Source organism: Lithobates pipiens, unplaced genomic scaffold, assembly GCF_037356315.1.
Source record: "Lithobates pipiens isolate NorthernLeopardFrog02 unplaced genomic scaffold, aLitPip1_a1.2 Scaffold_8, whole genome shotgun sequence".
Taxonomy (NCBI): domain Eukaryota; kingdom Metazoa; phylum Chordata; class Amphibia; order Anura; family Ranidae; genus Lithobates; species Lithobates pipiens.
Genome location: NW_027507903.1, coordinates 681,571,621 through 681,593,177, shown reverse-complemented (window position 1 = coordinate 681,593,177; position 21,557 = coordinate 681,571,621). Strand labels below are relative to the sequence as shown.

At 47.0% G+C, this 21,557-nt stretch overlaps 1 protein-coding gene across 2 annotated transcripts in view; it reads right to left on the bottom strand.

Moving 5' to 3' along the window:
• Positions 1-21,557, bottom strand: part of LOC143962105 (phospholipid scramblase 1-like) — a 53,205-nt gene that overhangs the window by 11,655 nt on the left and 19,993 nt on the right. For both annotated transcript variants that reach the window (XM_077471432.1, XM_077471431.1), the window contains exons 2-5: positions 15,468-15,625; positions 11,594-11,621; positions 6,964-7,145; positions 1,712-1,873 (exon numbers count right to left, since the gene is read on the bottom strand). In XM_077471432.1, coding sequence (XP_077327558.1) covers positions 1,712-1,873; positions 6,964-7,145; positions 11,594-11,621; positions 15,468-15,614 — 519 coding nt within the window. In that variant the 5' untranslated portion in view covers positions 15,615-15,625. The remainder of the gene's footprint in view (positions 1-1,711; positions 1,874-6,963; positions 7,146-11,593; positions 11,622-15,467; positions 15,626-21,557) is intronic.

Below are 21,557 nucleotides of genomic sequence, written 5' to 3'. Positions count from 1 at the left end.
AGGAAATGGCAGTGGATGGAGGTGATGACAGTGGTGTACACTAAATACAATTGGGAAGGAGATGGCAGTGGATGGAGGTGATGACGGTGGTGTACACTAAATACAATAGGGAAGGAGATGGCAGTGGATGGAGGTGATGACAGTTGGGTACACTAAATACAATTGGGAAGGAGATGGCAGTGGATGGAGGTGATGACAGTGGGGTACACTAAATACAATAGGGAAGGAGATGGCAGTGGATGGAGGTGATGACAGTTGGGTACACTAAATACAATTGGGAAGGAGATGGCAGTGGATGGAGGTGATGACAGTGGGGTACACTAAATACAATTGGGAAGGAGATGGCAGTGGATGGAGGTGATGACAGTTGGGTACACTAAATACAATTGGGAAGGAGATGGCAGTGGATGGAGGTGATGACAGTGGGGTACACTAAATACAATTGGGAAGGAGATTTCAGTGGATGGAGGTGATGACAGTTGGGTACACTAAATACAATTGGGAAGGAGATGGCAGTGGGTGGAGGTGATGACAGTGGGGTACACTAAATACAATTGGGAAGGAGATGGCAGTGGGTGGAGGTGATGACAGTTGGGTACACTAAATACAATTGGGAAGGAGATGGCGGTGGATGGAGGTGATGACAGTGGGGTACACTAAATACAATTGGGAAGGAGATGGCTTGGATGGAGGTGATGACAGTGGGGTACACTAAATACAATTGGGAAGGAGATGGCGGTGGATGGAGGTGATGACAGTTGGGTACACTAAATACAATTGGGAAGGAGATGGCAGTGGATGGAGGTGATGACAGTGGGGTACACTAAATACAATAGGGAAGAGTGATAGATAAATTGAACTTGGATGTTCTAGATGTTGGAAATGATTAGCCTAGTCAAGGATTGCATTAGGCAAGAAGTACAGTACAATGATTTTAACAGTAATGCCGGCCATACACGGTCGAATTTCGAACTAATTTTCTTTTCAAAATCAGAAAATTCGTTTTTTTTGTGATCCGATAGTGCCACCATTGATTTTCGAAATTCTGCCGACCAAGCCTTCAATTTCACCTCATGTTGCTACAGAAAATAATTTTCTTGGCCGGGAATCTTCTTTCCTCTCCGTAAATTTTCTTTTATCTCCGTAAACTTTCTTTTCTTATTACATTTCTCGAACGATTCTCCCATCATTGATTAGAAAATCGTTCGTTTTTCAAAAAATTTCCAACATGTCCGATTCCTCAAATTTTATTTCCGCACGAAGATCGGCTGTTGCTGCAGCCCCACTAATGGTGCAAAATTCATACGAAAATTCTTAGATACGATTTTCGAAAAGAAAATTCTTTCGAAATTCGAACCGTGTATGGCCGGCATAACAGTTAAAAAGCATTCAGGTTGCACTTTAAAAATAGGAAAGTCTCATAGTTGTGTCTCAATTATAGTTGAGATAGCAGTTTCATCCAAACATGAAGACAAAAGTCAGCAAAAATCACAGTTTATAGATGTCTTGTAGTTGGAAGACTGGAGGCACAAAGCTTGGAATACCATCTTTGGTCTGATCCCATTGCTGATCTTTAGTTGGGTGGGATACAACAATCATTTAGATGGTTGTAAAAATCAGAAACACCCAGGCTGTGAGATCCAGTCTTCCTCTCCCAGAACCGCAGCAGTGACTGGGATCTATGGTCATTAGAGTTTCCTTTACAATATACCTCAAAGGTTACATTCCCGAAGATGGCGGTCTGGAAGCTGGGGCCCAGAATAAGGAGAATAACCTCCTTTGAGGGGTTCATGATGGACAAATGGGTGACAAAGGTGTTCCAGTTCAAAGTGATCAATCCAACGATCCCATATGATGGGACAATCACCTCCACCTAGAACAGACACAAGTATTAGAACGTGAGCAACTGGAACAAGCTGGAAGTTAGTAAAAAAATTTAAAACATTTGATGGGTGCTTTACTTATAATGCCCAAAAGGCTACAGCTGCAACCCAAACCCCGGTTATGGATACTAATAAAACTCAATATTTATCTGGGTGGGTTTAGCTCAGTTTTGGGGTTTCCTAGAGAGTCCTAGACACTGCCTGGATATACAGTGCCTTAAAAAAGTATTCACACCCTTTGAAATTTTCCACATTTTGTCATGTTACAACCAATAACGTAACGTATTTTGTTGGGATTTGGAAGGAAGGAAAATGATAAATGGTTTTCAAAATTTTTAACAAATAAATATGTGAAAAGTGTGGGGTGCATTTGTATTCAGCCCCCTTTACTCTGATACCCCCAACTAAAATCTAGTGGAACCAATTGCCTTCAGAAGTCATCTAATTAGAAAATAGAGTCCACCTGTGTGTAATTTAGTCTCAGTATAAATACAGCTGTTCTATGAAGCCCTCAGAGGATTATTAGAGAACCTTAGTGAACAAATAGCATCATGAAGGACAAGGAACACACCAGACAGGTGAGGGATAACGTTGTGGAGAAGTTTAAAGCAGGGTTAGGTTATAAAAAATGATCCCAAGCTTTGAACATCTCACGGAGCTCTGTTCAATCCATCAACCGAAAATGGAAAGAGTATGGCACAACTGCAAACCTACCAAGACATGGCCGTCCACCTAAACTGACCGGCCGGGCAAGGAGAGCATTCATCAGAGAAGCAGCCAAGAGGTCCATGGTAACTCTGGAGGAGCTGTAGAGATCCACAGCTCAGGGGGGAGAATCTGTCCGCAGGACAACTATTAGTCGTCTCTCCACAAATCTGCCCTTTATGGAAGAGTGACAAGAAGAAAGACATTGATGAAAGTTTGTGAGAAGCCATGTGGGGGGCACAGCAAACATGGGGAAGAAGGTGCTCTGGTCAGATGAGACCAAAATTGAACTTTTTGACCTGAAAGCAAAACGCTATGTGTGGTGGAAAAATAACACTGCACATCCCCCTGAACACACCATCCCCACTGTGAAGTATGGTGGTGCCAGCATCATGTGGTGGGGATGCTTTTCTTCAGCAGGGACAGGGAAGCTGGTCAGTGTTCCTCTGTTGTCTGGCTTTCGCAGGGCTGCGCGTGGAAGGAGAGTGATTGCCCGAGGAGGATCCGCTGTTCAGACAGGCCGGATCTGAGGAGATTCGGTGGTCCAGATTACGCAGGTCAGAGGCCTCGTTCGTCGGATGCGCACGGGAGCCGTCGCCATTTTGGTGAGGCCTACTCAGGCCCGAGGAGAAGTAAGTGTCCAGTTTGTGCGGCTGTGCAACCATCTTTCGTCTTTTACCCATTCCGCTGGTTAGCACTGTGCCCGGGCTACTTGACAGTGTCGATGGTGCTTGCGTGCGGTGCCGGTGGAGTTGCATGTCGGCAGATTTCTCTGGCGGACGAGCGGAGCTCTCACGCTACACGTCCTGCATGGAGATCGGTCGCCACGCCCCCCGGAAGCTGGTCAGAGTTGATGGGAAGATGGATGGAGACAAACACAGGGCAAAATTAGAAGAAAACCTGTTAGAGTCTACAAAAGACTTGAGACCGGGGCGGAGGTTCACCTTCCAGCAGGACAACGATCCGAAACATACAGCCAGAGCTACAATGGAATGGTTTAGATCAGAGCATATTCATGTGTTAGAATGGCCCAGTCACAGTCCAGACCTAAATCCCATTGAGAATCTGTGGCGAGACTTGAAAATTCCTGTTCGTGGACGCTCTCCATCCAATCTGACAGAGCTTGAGATATTTTGCAAAGAAGAATGGGCGAAAATGTCCCTCTCTAGATGTGCAAAGCTGGTACAGACATCTCAAAAATGACTTGCAGCTGTAATTGCAGAGAAAGGCGGTTCTACAAAGTATTGACTCCGGGGGGCGCAATACAAATGCCCCCCCACACTTTTCACATATTTATTTGTAAAAAAAAAAAATTAAACCATTTATCATTTTCCTTCCACTTCACAATTATGTGCCACTTTGTGTTGGTCCATCACATAAAATACCAATAAAATACATTTACGTTTTTGGTTGTAACATGACAGAATGTGGAAAATTTCAAGGGGTATGAATACTTTTTCAAGGCACTGTACTTGTTGTTGCGGGGGGGCTCCTTGTGCAGTGTAGAGGGTAAAGACATTACAAAGGAATTCTAGCTGAATAAACAGTTACACACCTAAACTGCGTTCAGATCCTGCAACCAGATCAAGGTGGAGATGACGATCATTGATGAAGTCAGTTGGAGCCGAATGATAAACACCAGTTCTGCCCAATTTCTAGGCTCAAATACAAGGGGTTGTCAAGCATATGTTACAGGGAAGCTGGGCAATGCCTTGGTGGACATGTACCAAAGCAAAATGATGTTTTAAAAACTACATTTGACAGGGAGCAGCAATATTTATAATGCTGTAACCACCTCCCCCCCCACCCCCAGCCCATTATACAGCTTGGCAGGAGCACGGCTATTCCAGGTGGTCCTCCCAGATGCAAGCCCTAGGGACAAAGCAGAACACAGATCAATATACCAGGCCGGCCCTGGTACCTTTCATCTATACCAGACCCCTATGCTAGATGAGGGTCATTGACCATATATGGTCATGTCCATATATGATCAATGATGTCAGCTGAGAGATCCTACCTGCTTTGTATATAACTAGCTGTCATCAACTGGACTTTTTCTGCAAAAGGGAAGAAACCAGGCCGGACATGTGTCAGCAGTTGGCATTTTTCTTTTCTCTTTTGACAGTTGTCCAGTTTTGATCGACATGTATCTGTATTGTGTGACTGATGGTGGATGTAAGGTACATTGAGGGAATTTTTTATTTTTATTTAAAAGATGGTGAATTTTTTTTATGAATGAGTAGGGGCATATACCCCTTACTCAGTCACATGGGGGGGTGGTATCTGGATGCCCCCTTATTGTTAAACTGAGTTTCTAAATTCTGCACATAACCGCAACCACTGGGCCAAGGAGGCCCCTTGTTCTCATCAGCCTGTGGGTACCAAGGGACCCCTCATTGTGAGGGCATGTGGCCTGTTATGGTTCAGGAGGGGGAGAGTGTACTCATCTCCCCTTTCCTGGTGTTAGAAGGCAACATGGTTTGATATCATATTTCTGGTATTTTTCATTTCCTGGTTGATACAGGCAGATGGCCCCAAGTTGGAATGTAACCAGTTACATTCCAGAACTTTGTAGCATATCAGAATCTGCATCTGAGAGCTTGACCCCCGGGCCGACTGGTATGATGATACACTGCAAGCAATCTTCAAAGAGAGCCATGGCTGCCAGGATGATTGATGACGGTGGGTGACAAAGATCAAAGGATCAACAGGCACCTAGAGATGATACATGGACAATGCTGCCCCTAGAGGCCAATACAGCAGGATGGACAGTAATATACATATAATGTATTAAAAAGACTACCTCTTAGCAAAATATCTCATTGGACAGGAAGCTAGTGGGGGTGGTTACGAATGAGTCTGAATGGACGCGGGAAAAGGGCACACAGGAGGGAATTCCTCCCTTTTCACTCTTGGTTCAAGCCTGGTGGCTCTCTGAGCCGCATGGCTCCCTCTCTACCATTTTGAGTCCAGCCAAGGAGACTGTGCTATGTTATATGCTTTGTAATATCTGTCTTTAGTATTTTCATGCTAGCGTTTTCCTATTTTCTTTGGAAATAAATAAGACTTTGTTTTATTAAGCAGTGTGCTTGGTTTCATAGCTAACCTTGTATTATTGTGATATCAACAGTAACATGTGATCAGAGTTTTAATAGACTAGCTAACTATAGGAATAGACAAGTTAATACATAGGTGCAACAAATAGAGGGGATCCATAACCACCCTCGGATAATATTTATTATACCAATTATTTCAGCTGGGCTGTCAGGTTTCATACTGTACTCGATAAGGGTCTGGTACGGATTTTTGGGGGAGGACCTTTCACAGGACCTGAAGGTCCTGGTATAAAGCATCCCCAAGCCTTTTTTTTAACTATCTGGGCCGAATTGCTTATGTGGCTGGAAACTCCTAGCTATGTTAATAAATGGGGTGACATCTCTAGTTGTGACTGGGTGGTGCCAGCAATTCTGCCGTATTTCCACCATTCTATGTGAAGCTCGGCTACCACCAAAGGGGTAAGTGTTCACGCACTTGTCAAAACACCTGAACAGCCAAGGTTTGGTTCAAACTTGTGCTCAGACTAAACCTTAAGCCCATATCTAGTGGTAAGTGACTGTCTTGATGTGAAAGTGAAAGTAACATAGGGACCTTCCAATGCTGTCCTACCTTAGAAAAGAACAGACTGAGATACCACTAGAACCTCAGATGTCAAGGAGTCACATTCTAGGTCTATAAAAAATTGCTGTGTGAATGTCTCAAGCATTCACTCAGCTGTCACAAATAACCCCTGTGTTTGGCCTATTTGGCTTATTTTCTATTATTGTCAGTTCCCTCTAGTGGCCATATCGCGTTATTATCTTGATTGAGGCATTTCAGAAAAAATCTGCATTATGGCTACTAGATGGAGCTGACGAGTCATATTAACTAAACATATTAGGGGAAATCCAGGGATATTCATGACAGCTGAGCAAATTCTTGAGACATTCATATGCCAATTTTTGTAAGAAATAGACCCAGCCAGTATATCTTTGAGAGAGGGGGAAACCAGAAGGCCAGAAAGACATGCAGAAGACCAGAGCCTGTGTTCTAGGTAGAAACCTTAGGGTATCCTGTGCCCCCACTTCCTGTACTCTATGCACATGTACAATATAATCCACAAAAACCCAACTGAAGTGACCAGTGCCCATCATTCCGAATACTCTGGGACAAGAAAAGTTCCCTGGGGTTAGTGTTCCTGGGACCAAAATGCGTTGACTTAGAACATTGGCAATGTAGCTATTGGAGAGCTGGAGATTAATTTTTTTATTCCCAATGATAAAGTCTCGTTACCAACAACATCAGTGATATACAATAAAATAATATAAAGGCCACCGACCAGATGAGAACAGCGACAGGCGCGGCTCTCCAGCAACGCCATGACATCCTGACCCGCGTTGTCTCGGACCTTCAGATCGTACATGGGCCCGCAGCACTGCACATATTGGTTGGCCTGATACATCCGCTGGCCCATCTGATCCAGAACATCAAAGCTCCGCCCCCAGCCTTGTGCCACCGTGACTACGGAAAAAAAAAAAAAAGAAACGGACACTGGAAGTCATTACAAAGGAAATGGTGCAACCTTAGTAGACTAACCCCATGCCTCCAGAAGCCACCAGCTCTTTAAGGGATAATAATGCCGTTACATGGGCTTCCTGACCATGAAGGGCCGTAGATATTTTTTTTTTCCTGGGGGGGGTTCAAGTCTTTCAAATTTAAAGGCCTCATTTACACTTTTATGTTGGGGGAGCTACGGTAAAAACAGCAGACTGGGGCCACAAGACTTTGTAATGCACCACAGCAAAATGTATCGCCATTCAACTGAATAGAAGGCAATGCACGCAGTTGTGGTACGGTAGTGTACTCGTTAGTAGAGCGAGCTCCTCTTAAGCTCCCAAGCCCGCTGGGTTGAATTAAAAAAAAAAAAAACGTATGCCGCGTACACACAACCGGACTTTGACACGACCGGACTTTTCGACAGCAAAGGTCTGACGTAACAAATCCGTCGGACAATTCCATCGTGTGGGGGCTCCATCGTAACCTTTGCTGTCCAAAAATCTGACGGACTTTAGAAATAGAACATGTTTCAATTTTTTTCTGCCGGATCCAGTTCCTATAGAGAAATCCGTTCCTCTGTGTGCTAGTCCGACGGACGAAAACCGACGCCAGGGCAGCTATTGGCTACTGGCTACGAACTTCCTTATTCTAGTCCGGTCGTACGTCATCACGTTCGAAATCCGTCTGACTTTGGCGTGCTTGTGTGTGGCCAAGTCCGTTCATTCGGAAAGTCCGTCGGAACTCCGCCCAAAGTCCGTTGGACCTAGTCTGACAAAAAGTCCGGTCGTTTGTGTACGCGGCATTACCGTGTGAACCAGACTTTAGACCTCATTCATATTCTAAATGCCCATGGAATGGCAAATATACCATGACTACCTACAGCCAGGATCCCAGATTTTTTTTTTTTTTGTCAGCTGCTCAGCCTGTTCAGTGATCGCTGTCATGTCAGTGGTAGCCCATCCTCCCCCACAGTTAGAACACCTCCCTAGGACACACTTAATCCCTTGATCGCCCCCCCAGTGTTTAACCCCTTCCCTGCCAGTGTCATTTACACTGTCATCAGTGCATTTTTATAGCACTGATCACTGTATAAATGACAGTGGTCCCAAAAATAGTGTCAAAGGTGTCTGATCTGTCCGCCGCAATGTCGCAGTCATGATAAAAATTGCAGATAGCCATTACTAATAAAAAAATAATAATAAAAATGCCATAAATCTATCCCCTATTTTGTAGACGCTATAACTTTTGCGCAAACCATTTAATATACGCTTATTGTAATTTTCTTTTAATCAAAAATATGTAGAAGAAAATATATATCGGCTTAAACTGAGAAAAAAATAATGTTTTTTTCTATATATTTGGGGTATTTATTATAGCAAAAAGTAAAAAAAAATATTACTTTTTTTTCAAAATTGTCGCTCTTTTTTTGTTTATAGCGCAGAAAATAAAAAACGCAGAGGTGATCAAATACCACCAAAAGAAACTATTCGTGGGGGGGGGGAAAGACGTCAATTTTGTCGCATGACCGCGCAATTGGCAGTTAAAGTGGCGCAGTGTCGAATCACAAAAAGTGCTCTGGTCAGGAAGGGGGTAAATTCTTTTGGGGCTGAAGTGGTTAATCGCTCTGCTGTTGATCTTAGAAGCAGCTGGGGACAGATGCAACATTGGATCGATGCTCCATCCACCTAGGTAAGTATAATTTAAAAAATAAGAAAAAATGTAAAAAAAATCCCCGTCTCCCTCCTAAGAACCCTCCCTCCCCAAGCAAAGATTCCCACTGTAAAAGATCTCCCTCCCTCAAATAAACCCCCCCTGCCTCTAAACCGACCCCCCCCCCCCCAAAGTAAAAATATCTCCCTCAGTCAATACCCTCTCCCCAGCAAAGATTCCTAATTATGAAGAAAATCTCCCTTCATCCAATCAAACTCCCCTCCCAGAAGCAAATCCCTGCAATTAACCACCCCCTGTAAACCTCTCTACAAGAAACTCCTCCCCATTTCCTTAACCCCCTCCCACCAAAAGAAACCGCCCCAGGATGGAAGTCTCATTTCCTCCTTCCCAAAACAGAAACCCATGCCTTCCCATTTACCAGACCTCAGATTCAGCACGGGAAAAAGGAGTAGGAAAACTTCTGCATCCCCCCCAGTCTCCCTTCGGCTGTGTCATGTGATACCTCGAGGAGGAGTCTGGGAGTTCCCTCAACTGTGCACTGTCAATTTCCGGCATCTGTCACTTCATGCTTTTCAGGGGGACCCCTTATTAAACTGAGGGGATGGGGCACAATAGAAGAGGGGCTGGCTGCTGCACTCCGAAATTCTGATTGCTTCTACTGTGCTGATGCTGAGGCTAAACAGCAAGGACACTGTCTGGGCATGTTTGAACCCCCCCGACCCCCTTCCTTATCTACGCCCCCTGTGGTCACGTGATGTCTGTGCTTGGCTATCACAGTGATCACGTGATTAGAAGCATGTCTTATAGGCTTACGATTATCACTCTGACTGGGATCTGACGGTGACAGCAATGCTGGGGAATGTGTGAGGACACGTTCCAAGCAGGAAACATAAGTTGAAGAACTTGTGCGGTTCCTGACCCAAACAAAAACGCACTGCACTTTAGCATAGGAGCGGGAATGCCATTCATTTTTTTTTTCCCCACGTTCCTGGTGGGTAATTACTCAGTTATTCCTCAAACCTCCTAGTAGTCTTCTCTCCTGGTGAGATATATTTTTTTATACAGCTTCAGCATCATATTCTCCTGGTAGAGCTCTGTCCTGGTCAGATAAGAGCTCCTATACAATCTCACTATGCCCACTCCATTACTTTTTATATCTCCTGGTAGGTCTCAGTCCTGGTGGGATATATTTCATACAACCTGACTGTCTCAACCCCATTACTGTACAAGTTTGTAATAGGTGACTCTCATGGCGAGGTATGAGACCCTATACAACTTCACTACCCCAAAGGTACCTGTCCTGGTGAGACATGAAATCTTATAGGACCTCACTACACCAATCTCATTACTCTGCAAGTCTATCGGTAGTTCTCTGTTCTAGTCGGGTATGATATATTATATGATTTCATTATCCCAACCCCATTACTCTTCCAATCCCCTGGTAGTTATTAGTCCTGGTGGGATAGGAGATCCTATACAACCTCACTATCCCAACCCCATTACTTTGCAAGTCTTCTAGTACGTGTCGGTACTGGTCAGATACGAGCTCTTATACAATCTCCCTATTCCAATCCCATTACTCTGTAAGTCTCTTTGCAGTTTTCTGGTGGGCCCTGAGAAATGTCCTTTTTCTCTATAATGATGCTCATCTTCAGGCTCTATGTATTTTAGCTCCCCACTCTTCCTCCTTCTCTTCAAAGTAATCTCCATACTTAATTTCCACCCTACCTTGCTCCCAACTGGAGTCCTACTTGACATCATTAGTCACGTGCCAAGAATTCTCCACATTCAGGCCACCTGGACGAGGGCTCTGTGGTGCTCCCTGCATTAACTCCTTGGGGCTAGATTTACTAAAACCGGTGCACTCAGAATCCGGTGGATCTGTGCATGGTATCCAATCAGTTTCGAACTTCAGCTTCTTAAATTAAGCTTTGGCAATAAAACCTGGAAGCCGATTGGTTTCCTTGTGTACTTGGGGTGTGCTGCAGAACTTAAACTTCCATGACCCTTCAGACCACACATAGCATGTGTGGATGGACTATGGGCAGACTTGTTGGGTTGGTGGGTGATACCCTGGGCAGTGACCACCAAGATTTGTACTCTTCCATTGTTACTAGATGCTGAGCTGAAAAAAAAAGGCATACTGTTGGCGTTAGGCGGTGGGTGGCGCTGTACTCGGTGGGCAAAAGATTACTTAATGTTAATAAATGAAGAAGCTCTGACATGATTACAGCAGAGCAAATGAGGTTAAACCTACTGGGTGGTTTTAAGGGGACTGGTTAAGTGCCACATAAAGAGCAAGTGCAGTCTTCTGGTACCACGGACAGGAATTGTGGGGCTGGGAGTCTCTGAAAGCAGACTTTCTATAAGGCTTACAGAAGATGAGAGAAAATGTTGTACTAGATCAGTGATGGTGAACCTTGGCACCCCAGATGTTTTGGAACTACATTTCCCATGATGCTCTGGCACTCTGCAGTGTAGTTGAGCATCATGGGAAATGTAGTTCCAAAACATCTGGGGTGCCAAGGTTCGCCATCACTGTACTAGATGTATTCCTCTAAGATGAAAAACTAATTATGCCTTAAGATGAGCTCTACAATGGCCCTCGTCGAAAGAAGAGGAAGTCAGTTTTGAAAAAAGTGAGATTGTTTGAGGAAGATCAACAACAATTCGATATGATTATCTTTGTCTTTTGTCCATTATCATCACTGATAGAAAAGAGAAATTGGTGGGAATCTTACATTTCTCTTGCATGGAGATCTGGTTCATCTGAAAAGACAAGAGAAGAGTTAATTTTCCATTATTCTAGGGCAGGGGTCTCCAAACTTTCTAAACAAAGGGCCAGTTTACTGTCGTTCAAACTTTAGGGGGCCACGCTGTGGCCAGTGGGAGTAGAAAATGTCCTAGCGTCAGACGGAGTAAACTATGTCCTATGATTGGTATTAGGGGGAATAATAGTGTCCAACCATTGGTATCAATGGGAGGAATTATGCCCCACCATTGGTATTAATGGGAGGAATTATGCCCCATCATTGGTATTAATAGGAGGAATTATGCCCCATCATTGGTATCAATGGGAGGAATTATGCCCCATCATTGGTATCAATGGGAGGAATAGTGCCCCATCATTGGTGTCAATGGGAGAAATAGTGTCCCATCATTGGTGTCAATGGGAGAAATAGTGTCCCATCATTGGTGTCAATGGGAGAAATAGTGTCCCATCATTGGTGTCAGTGGGAGGAATAGTGTCCCATCATTGGTGTCAGTGGGAGGAATAGTGTCCCATCATTGGTGTCAATGGTAGGAATCGTACCCCATCATTGGTGTCAGTGGGAGGAATAGTGCCCCATCATTGGTGTCAGTGGGAGGAATTGTGCCCTATCGTTAGTGTCATTGGGAGGAATAGTGTCCCATCACCTGCAGTGGAGGAGAACCACTTACAATGAAGAAAGTAGACTGCACGTGCCTACATGTAGAATGCTGGTACCAATTCTAAGGGGCTCCCCTGCGTCCCAAAGAGCATATAATAATAAAAATATAACACATCAGCCGCACAAGTGACCTGAAAAGAACTTGAAGTACTGCTCCAATCAAGAGGAGAAGCTCTCTCCCCCTGGTCCTCAGATATAGGGGTGGTTGCATCCTAACTAACTCATCCAGTGGTAAACAGAATTGTGACACATTCAGGACACCACACTCCTGACTTGTGTAGATGAGATGCTAGGTGGCCTCACCCAGCACTAGTCCACTAACCACATCCCCCTGATACTTTTCCCCCTACCCACCGGGGCTTAGACATAAATGGTTCTATGGGAGCTCTATGACTAGGCCCCAGGGGATGGGGCAAATGCATTAGGGGGCATGGTTTGCGGAGTAATGCTGGCTGACCAAAAGTGGTCCAAGGAAGGAGAACTGGAGACAGGGTCATGGGCGACCAAGGCTCATTGATGAAGGTGAGAGGGGAGGGAAAGTTTATTGACAGAAGTGGGGGGGGCTTATTAATAGAGGTGGGGAGAGAAGGCTTATTGATTAAGGTGGAGGGGCTCACTGATGAAGATTGGGAGGGAAGGCTCATTGATGGAGGTGGGCAGGGAAGGCTCATTGATGGAGGTGGGGAAGGAAGGCACATTGATGGAGGTGGGGAAGGAAGGCTCATTGATGGAGGTGGGTAGGGAGGGCTCATTGATGGAGGTGGGGAGCGAAGGCTCATTGATGGAGATGGGGAGGGAAGGCTCATTGATGGAGGTGGGGAGGGAAGGCTCATTGATGGAGGTGGGGAGGGAAGGCTCATTGATGGAGATGGGGAGGGAAGGCTCATTGATGGAGGTGGGGAGGGAAGGCTCATTGATGGAGGTGGGGAGGGAAGGCTCATTGATGGAGGTGGGCAGGGAAGGCTCATTGATGGAGAGTGGGGAGTGAAGGCTCATTGATGGAGGTGGGCAGGGAAGGCTCATTGATGGAGGTGGGCAGGGAAGGCTCATTGATGGAGGTGGGCAGGGAAGGCTCATTGATGGAGGGTGGGGGAGGCTCATTGATGAAGGTGGGGTGGGAAGGCTCATTGATGGAGGTGGGGAGGAAGGCTCATTGATGGAGGTGGGGAGGGAAGGCTTATTGATGGAGGTGGGGTGGGGGAGGCTCATTGATGGAGGTGGGGTGGTGGAGGTTCATTGATGGAGGTGGGGTGGGGGAGGCTCATTGATGGAGGTAGGGAGGGAAGGCTCATTGATGAAGGTGGAGAGGGAAGGCTCATTGATGGAGGTGGGGATAGGCTCATTGATGGAGGTGGGCAGGGAAGGCTCATTAATGGAGGTGGGCAGTGAAGGCTCATTTATGGAGGTGGGGAGGAACGGCTCATTGGTGGAGGTGGCTCATTGATGGAGATGGGGAAGGGAAGGCTTATTGATGGAGGTGGAGGGGAGACTCAAAAATGGATGGGGTGGAGGAGGCTTATTGATAGAGGTGCGGAGGGAAGGCTCATTGATGAATGTGGGGAGAGAAGGCTCATTGATGGAGGTGGGAATGGTGGGCTCATTGATGAAGGTGGGGAGAGAAGGCTCATTGATTAAGGTGGAGGGTCTCACTGGTGAAGATTGGGAGGGAAGGCTCATTGGTGAAGGTGGGGAGAGAAGGCTCATTGATGGAGGTGGGGAGAGAAGGCTCATTGATGGAGGTGGGGAGGGAAGGCTCAAAGATGGAGGTGGGGAGAGAAGACTCATTGATGGATGTGGGAGGGGTAGGCTCATTATCAGAGGTGGGGAGGAAAGGCTCATTGATGGAGGTGGGGAGGGAAGGTTTATTGATAGAGGTGGGGAGGGAAGGTTTGTTGATAGAGACAGGGAGGGAAGGGAAGGCCGATAGATGGAGGTCAGGAGGAAAGGCTTATTGATGGAGGTGGGGAGGGAAGGTTTATTGATAGAGGTGGGGAAGAAAGATTTGTTGATAGGGAGAGAAGGCTCATTAATGGAGGTGGGAAGGGAAGGCCGATAGATGGAGGTCAGGAGGGAAGGCCAGTTGATGGAGGTGGGGAGGAAAGGCTTCATGATGGAGGTGAGGAGGGAAGGCTCATTGATGGAGGTGGGGAGGAAAGGTTTATTGATAGAGATGGGGAGGGAAGACTCATTAATGAAGGTGGGGAGAGAAGTCTCATAGATGGATGTCAGGAGGAAAGGCTCATAGATGGAGGTGGGAAGAGAAGGCCAATTGATGGAGGTGGGCGGCCAAGGCTCATTATGGAGATGGGGAGTGAAGCCTGGTCCATGTAGTCCGATCTGATAGAAGAGCTACTGGAGCTTAAATTGGTGAAAAAGTGAATGCTGGTTCTGATAGAAAGTTATCAGAGCACACAGAGCAGTGCAGTTTGTTGTGTATGGGGCTGTGTAACTGTAGACTGGTCAGGGTGCCCATGCTGACCTGTGTCCACAGCCAAAAGTGCCCACAATGGGCATGTGAGCATCAGAACTGGACCACGGAGCAATGGAAGAAAGTGGCCTGGTCCGATGAATCCAAGAATGGTTTGAGGAACAGAAATAGTTCAAGTGTTTTGACTTGGCCTTCAAATTCTCCAGATCTCAATTCAATGGATCACCTGTGAGATGTGATGCAAAAACAAGTCCGATCTATGGAGGCTTCAACCTCCCACCTTACAGGACTTAAATGATCTGCTACTGATGGCTTGGTGCCAGGTACCACAGTGTATCTTCAGAGATCTAGTGGAGTCCATGCCTGGATGGGTCAGTTCTGTTTTGGAGGCAAAAGGGGGCCCTATTCAATATTTGGTGGGTGGCCATAATGTTATGGTGGATCGATGTAAGAAAAAAGGAGAAAAGTTGGGCAGTTGGGCCTTTATATGAGGTGGTGACCTGGTAAGGTCAATTGCCTCCATCCCTATCTATATGCCATAAAAGAGGGGGAAGGGGATTGGGACTTTGAATGAATAGACCTACGCGGTTCAATCAAAGTCCCAATCCCCTCTTTTTTTGTTATGGTGGCTCAGTCTTTATAAACATTGTGTTTTTATTTTGTTACTTATGTGTTGTGATTATATAGAATGGGTATGTGACAATGAGCCGACACCTAATAATGGATGATTATACAAATACCAAGGAATCATCTCACCTGCAGCAGACTTTGGAGCCCTGGAGGGACACCTTTAACCAGCGCACTTTCTCCGGTGTATGATGAGATTGGGTAGCTCTCAGGAGGGGCGGTGGTTGTGATGGCATTGTAATCAGGGGGAGGATCCTGGTAGGATTTGTTCGGCATTTTAACAATTTCTGGAAAAAAAAAATATTCATATTATAGTGACATTGAAACATAAATGATGAAAACTAAGCAAACCAAGCTTTGCAAACCATGGGACTGGGCAAAAAGAGGGACTGACCGATACACATATCTGTGGACACCAAAAGGATGGCCAATGTCTACGACCCTGGGGCAGGTAAAAGAAATACACATATGTGAAGGCAACAAGGACCGGCCAATGTCCATGACAATGGGTGACCAAAAGCTGGGCGATACACGTCTGTGGACACCACGGACTTGACATTGTCTATGAACTTGGACAATCATGGACTGGGCATTACACAAATGTAAAGGAACCAAGGACTGGGCAACATCTTTGTAAAGGGAGGACCATGAACTGAATGAATGAATGAATGAAATATTTGTATAGGGCACAACGCAAACTGAATCGCCTCAAGGCGCTGCGAAGAGCTTAATTGTCCATCATCTAGAAGAGGAAGGTCTTGAGTTTTTTCCTAAAGGCCAGGTGGTTTTCTTCCAGGCGGATGTTGGTTGGTAGAGCGTTCCATAACCGTGGTCCTTGGACAGCGAATCTCCGATCCCCCTTTGATTTGTACCGGGATTTGGGCATGAGGAGGAGGTTTTTGTTAGCTGATCGAAGACTGGGCAATACTCATATCTTGGTATATTAAGGACTTGGCTAAACCTGTTAACCACAATCACCACGGACTTGACATTGTCTATGAACTTGGACAGTCATCGACTGGGCAATACACAAATGTAAAGAAACCAAGGACTGGGCAACATCTTTGTAAAGGGAGGACAATAGACTGAATGAATGAATTAATGAAATATTTGTATAGGGCACAACGCGAACTGAATCGCCTCAAGGCGCTGCGAAGAGCTTAATTGTCCATCATCTAGAAGAGGAAGGTCTTGAGTTTTTTCCTAAAGGCCAGGTGGTTTTCTTCCAGGCGGATGTTGGTTGGTAGAGCGTTCCATAACCGAGGTCCTTGGACAGCGAATCTCCGATCCCCCTTTGATTTGTACCGGGATTTGGGCACGAGGAGGAGGTTTTTGTTAGCTGATCGAAGACTGAGCAATACTCATATCTTGGTATATTAAGGACTTGGCTAAACCTGTTAACCACAATCACCACGGACTTGACATTGTCTATGAACTTGGACAATCATCGACTGGGCAATACACAAATGTAAAGGAACCAAGGACTGGGCAACATCTTTGTAAAGGGAGTACCATGGACTGGACAATACACAAATGTAAAGGAACCAAGGACTGGGCAACATCTTTGTAAAGGGTGGACCATGGACTGGGCAATACTCATATCTTGGTATATTAAGGACTTGGCTAAACCTGTTAACCACAATCACCACGGACTGGGCAATACATATGTCCTTTGCTATCAGGAACCCAGTAATGCATTATCCTTCATAATCTTCCTCTACCATAAAGGCTGGACTACCGGAGACCGGTCAGTAGTCACTATCTAATATACCAAGAGCTGAACCTGGCAGTGGACTATACCATGATTTAACCAGTTGTGGACACTGGAAATACTATTTACACCCAAAAAAAATAAATGTATGGACCTACACAGAACATGTGCCGTATGCCCTGCCCTTCTGAAAACATGGCTACCCCCACCCACCTCCACAGCTAGAAGTTGTTATGTAAATATAGAAGCTGTAGAATGGGGGTAGGCAACCTTGGCCCTCCGGCTGCGGTGATACTACAAGTTCCATGAGACACTGCAAGACCCTGACCATCACAGGCATGGCTCCTAGAGGCAGAGGCATGATGGGATTTGTAGGCTGGTGTGCCGAGGGTGCCTATCCCTGCCGTAGAAGGTGGTGCTTTCCAAAACAGAATGTCTGACAGTGTTTATAAACATTGTTCAGATGGCAATAGAGAGATACAAAGTAGCATTGTTTATAAACATTTATCAGACCGGAGATAGAGAGTTATAAAGTAACTTTGTTTATAAACATTGACCAGACTGGAGATAGAGAGATACGAAATAACATTGTTTATAAACATTGATCAGACCAGATATAGAGAGATACAAAGTAACATTGTTTATAAACATTGTTCAGGTGGCGAAGGAGAGATACAAAATAACATTGTTTAGAAACATTGATCAGACGGGAGATAGAGAGATACAAAGTAAGATTGTAGAGTTCCATTAAAAAAAAAAAGCCTTTATCTCATTCATAAATAACTTTTTTTGGTACTATAGTCATCATGTTAGTGTCATATCATATGTATGAACAGCACAGTGACTAAGTGGTTGGCACTTCCACCTAGCAGCATGTGATTCATTTGTGAGGGACCTTAGATTGTAAGCTTCTTGAGGGGACTGCTGTGTACATTTTGTATAGTGGTATATATATATATATATATATATTATTTTTATTTATGTTTTTTATTTTTTTTTACTGATGGAAATAGAAAAATGTAAAAAAAAAAAATTTTTTTTTATTTATTTCTGTTTCGTTTTGTTAGTCTTTTATCTTTGGATTGCATAAAAATAAAGTAATTTTTGCTAGACAATATTAACAAAAACAATCCTTCTTATTCCCCCCCCCCCCCCCCCAAAAAAACCCCAACAAAAACAATTTTTTACTTTGTAATGTAAAGTATTGAGAAATGTGTTGCTGATTACACCTCCTGCCCATAGGAGACTCGTAGGACTTGCTCTCATCCGGGTGGGGGGGAGGGGTGAACACATACAACGCTTGACATACTTTGAATATTTCTGAGCAGCTTTTGTACACAAACGTTTTATTTACAGAGTACAAATGTGCTGCTGATTTGTATCGATGTTCAGATGTAAGCTTCTGACAGGTGCATTATGGGTGGTGCCCAGGGTAACTTTGGTGGGTTCGTTTTGGGTGGTGCCTTGGGTAAGCCTCTGGTGAAATTAATTATGGGTGGTACTCAGAGTAAACCTCTGGTGGGTTCATTATGGGCGGTGCCCAGGGTAAACCTCTGGTGGGTTAATTACGGGTGGTGCCTGGGGTAAGCCTCTGGTGGGTTCATTATGGGTGGTGCCCGGGGTAAACCTCTGGTGGGTTCATTATGGGTGTTGGTGCCCGGGGTAAGCCTCCACTGGGTTCATTACGGGTGGTGCCCAGGGTAAGCCTCTGCTGGGTTCATTACGGGTGGTGCCTGGGGTAAGCCTCTGCTGGGTTCATTACAGGTGGTGCCTGGGGTAAGCCTCTGCTGGGTTCATTACGGGTGGTGCCCAGGGTAAGCCTCTGCTGGGTTCATTACGGGTGGTGCCTGGGGTAAGCCTCTGGTGGGTTCATTACAGGTGGTGCCTGGGGTAAGCCTCTGGTGGGTTCATTATGGGTGGTGCCCGGGGTAAGTCTCTACTGGGTTCATTACGGGTGGTGCCCAGGGTAAGCCTCTGCTGGGTTCATTACGGGTGGTGCCTGGGGTAAGCCTCTGCTGGGTTCATTACAGGTGGTGCCTGGGGTAAGCCTCTGGTGGGTTCATTATGGGTGGTGGTGCCTGGAGTAAGCCTCTGCTGGGTTCATTACGGGTGGTGCCCAGGGTAAGCCTCTGCTGGGTTCATTACGGGTGGTGCCCAGGGTAAGCCTCTGCTGGGTTCATTACGGGTGGTGCCCAGGGTAAGCCTCTGCTGGGTTCATTACGGGTGGTGCCTGGGGTAAGCCTCTGGTGGGTTCATTACAGGTGGTGCCTGGGGTAAGCCTCTGGTGGGTTCATTATGGGTGGTGCCTGGGGTAAGCCTCTACTGGGTTCATTACGGGTGGTGCCCAGGGTAAGCCTCTGCTGGGTTCATTATGGGTGGTGCCTGGGGTAAGCCTCTGGTGGGTTTATTACAGGTGGTGCCTGGGGTAAGCCTCTGGTGGGTTCATTATGGGTGGTGCCCGGGGTAAGCCTCTACTGGGTTCATTACGGGTGGTGCCCAGGGTAAGCCTCTGCTGGGTTCATTACGGGTGGTACCTGGGGTAAGCCTCTGGTGGGTTCATTACAGGTGGTGCCTGGGGTAAGCCTCTGGTGGGTTCATTATAGGTGGTGCCTGGGGTAAGCCTCTGGTGGGTTCATTACGGGTGGTGCCCAGGGTAAGCCTCTGCTGGGTTCATTACGGGTGGGGCCCAGGGTAAGCCTCTGGTGGGTTCATTACAGGTGGTGCCCGGGGTAAGCCTCTACTGGGTTCATTACGGGTGGTGCCCAGGGTAAGCCTCTGCTGGGTTCATTACGGGTGGTGCCTGGGGTAAGCCTCTGCTGGGTTCATTACGGGTGGTGCCTGGGGTAAGCCTCTGGTGGGTTCATTACAGGTGGTGCCTGGGGTAAGCCTCTGGTGGGTTCATTACGGGTGGTGCCCAGGGTAAGCCTCTGCTGGGTTCATTACGGGTGGTGCCCAGGGTAAGCCTCTGCTGGGTTCATTACGGGTGGTACCTGGGGTAAGCCTCTGCTGGGTTCATTACAGGTGGTGCCTGGGGTAAGCCTCTGGTGGGTTCATTACAGGTGGTGCCTGGGGTAAGCCTCTGGTGGGTTCATTACAGGTGGTGCCCGGGGTAAGCCTCTACTGGGTTCATTACGGGTGGTGCCCAGGGTAAGCCTCTGCTGGGTTCATTACGGGTGGTGCCTGGGGTAAGCCTCTGCTGGGTTCATTACGGGTGGTGCCTGGGGTAAGCCTCTGGTGGGTTCATTACAGGTGGTGCCTGGGGTAAGCCTCTGGTGGGTTCATTACGGGTGGTGCCCAGGGTAAGCCTCTGCTGGGTTCATTACGGGTGGTGCCCAGGGTAAGCCTCTGCTGGGTTCATTACGGGTGGTACCTGGGGTAAGCCTCTGCTGGGTTCATTACAGGTGGTGCCTGGGGTAAGCCTCTGGTGGGTTCATTACAGGTGGTGCCTGGGGTAAGCCTCTGGTGGGTTCATTACAGGTGGTGCCAGGGGTAAGTCTCTACTGGGTTCATTACGGGTGGTGCCCAGGGTAAGCCTCTGCTGGGTTCATTACGGGTGGTGCCTGGGGTAAGCCTCTGCTGGGTTCATTACAGGTGGTGCCTGGGGTAAGCCTCTGGTGGGTTCATTATGGGTGGTGGTGCCTGGAGTAAGCCTCTGCTGGGTTCATTACGGGTGGTGCCCAGGGTAAGCCTCTGCTGGGTTCATTACGGGTGGTGCCCAGGGTAAGCCTCTGCTGGGTTCATTACGGGTGGTGCCCAGGGTAAGCCTCTGCTGGGTTCATTACGGGTGGTGCCTGGGGTAAGCCTCTGGTGGGTTCATTACAGGTGGTGCCTGGGGTAAGCCTCTGGTGGGTTCATTATGGGTGGTGCCTGGGGTAAGCCTCTACTGGGTTCATTACGGGTGGTGCCCAGGGTAAGCCTCTGCTGGGTTCATTATGGGTGGTGCCTGGGGTAAGCCTCTGGTGGGTTTATTACAGGTGGTGCCTGGGGTAAGCCTCTGGTGGGTTCATTATGGGTGGTGCCCGGGGTAAGCCTCTACTGGGTTCATTACGGGTGGTGCCCAGGGTAAGCCTCTGCTGGGTTCATTACGGGTGGTACCTGGGGTAAGCCTCTGGTGGGTTCATTACAGGTGGTGCCTGGGGTAAGCCTCTGGTGGGTTCATTATAGGTGGTGCCTGGGGTAAGCCTCTGGTGGGTTCATTACGGGTGGTGCCCAGGGTAAGCCTCTGCTGGGTTCATTACGGGTGGGGCCCAGGGTAAGCCTCTGGTGGGTTCATTACAGGTGGTGCCCGGGGTAAGCCTCTACTGGGTTCATTACGGGTGGTGCCCAGGGTAAGCCTCTGCTGGGTTCATTACGGGTGGTGCCTGGGGTAAGCCTCTGCTGGGTTCATTACGGGTGGTGCCTGGGGTAAGCCTCTGGTGGGTTCATTACAGGTGGTGCCTGGGGTAAGCCTCTGGTGGGTTCATTACGGGTGGTGCCCAGGGTAAGCCTCTGCTGGGTTCATTACGGGT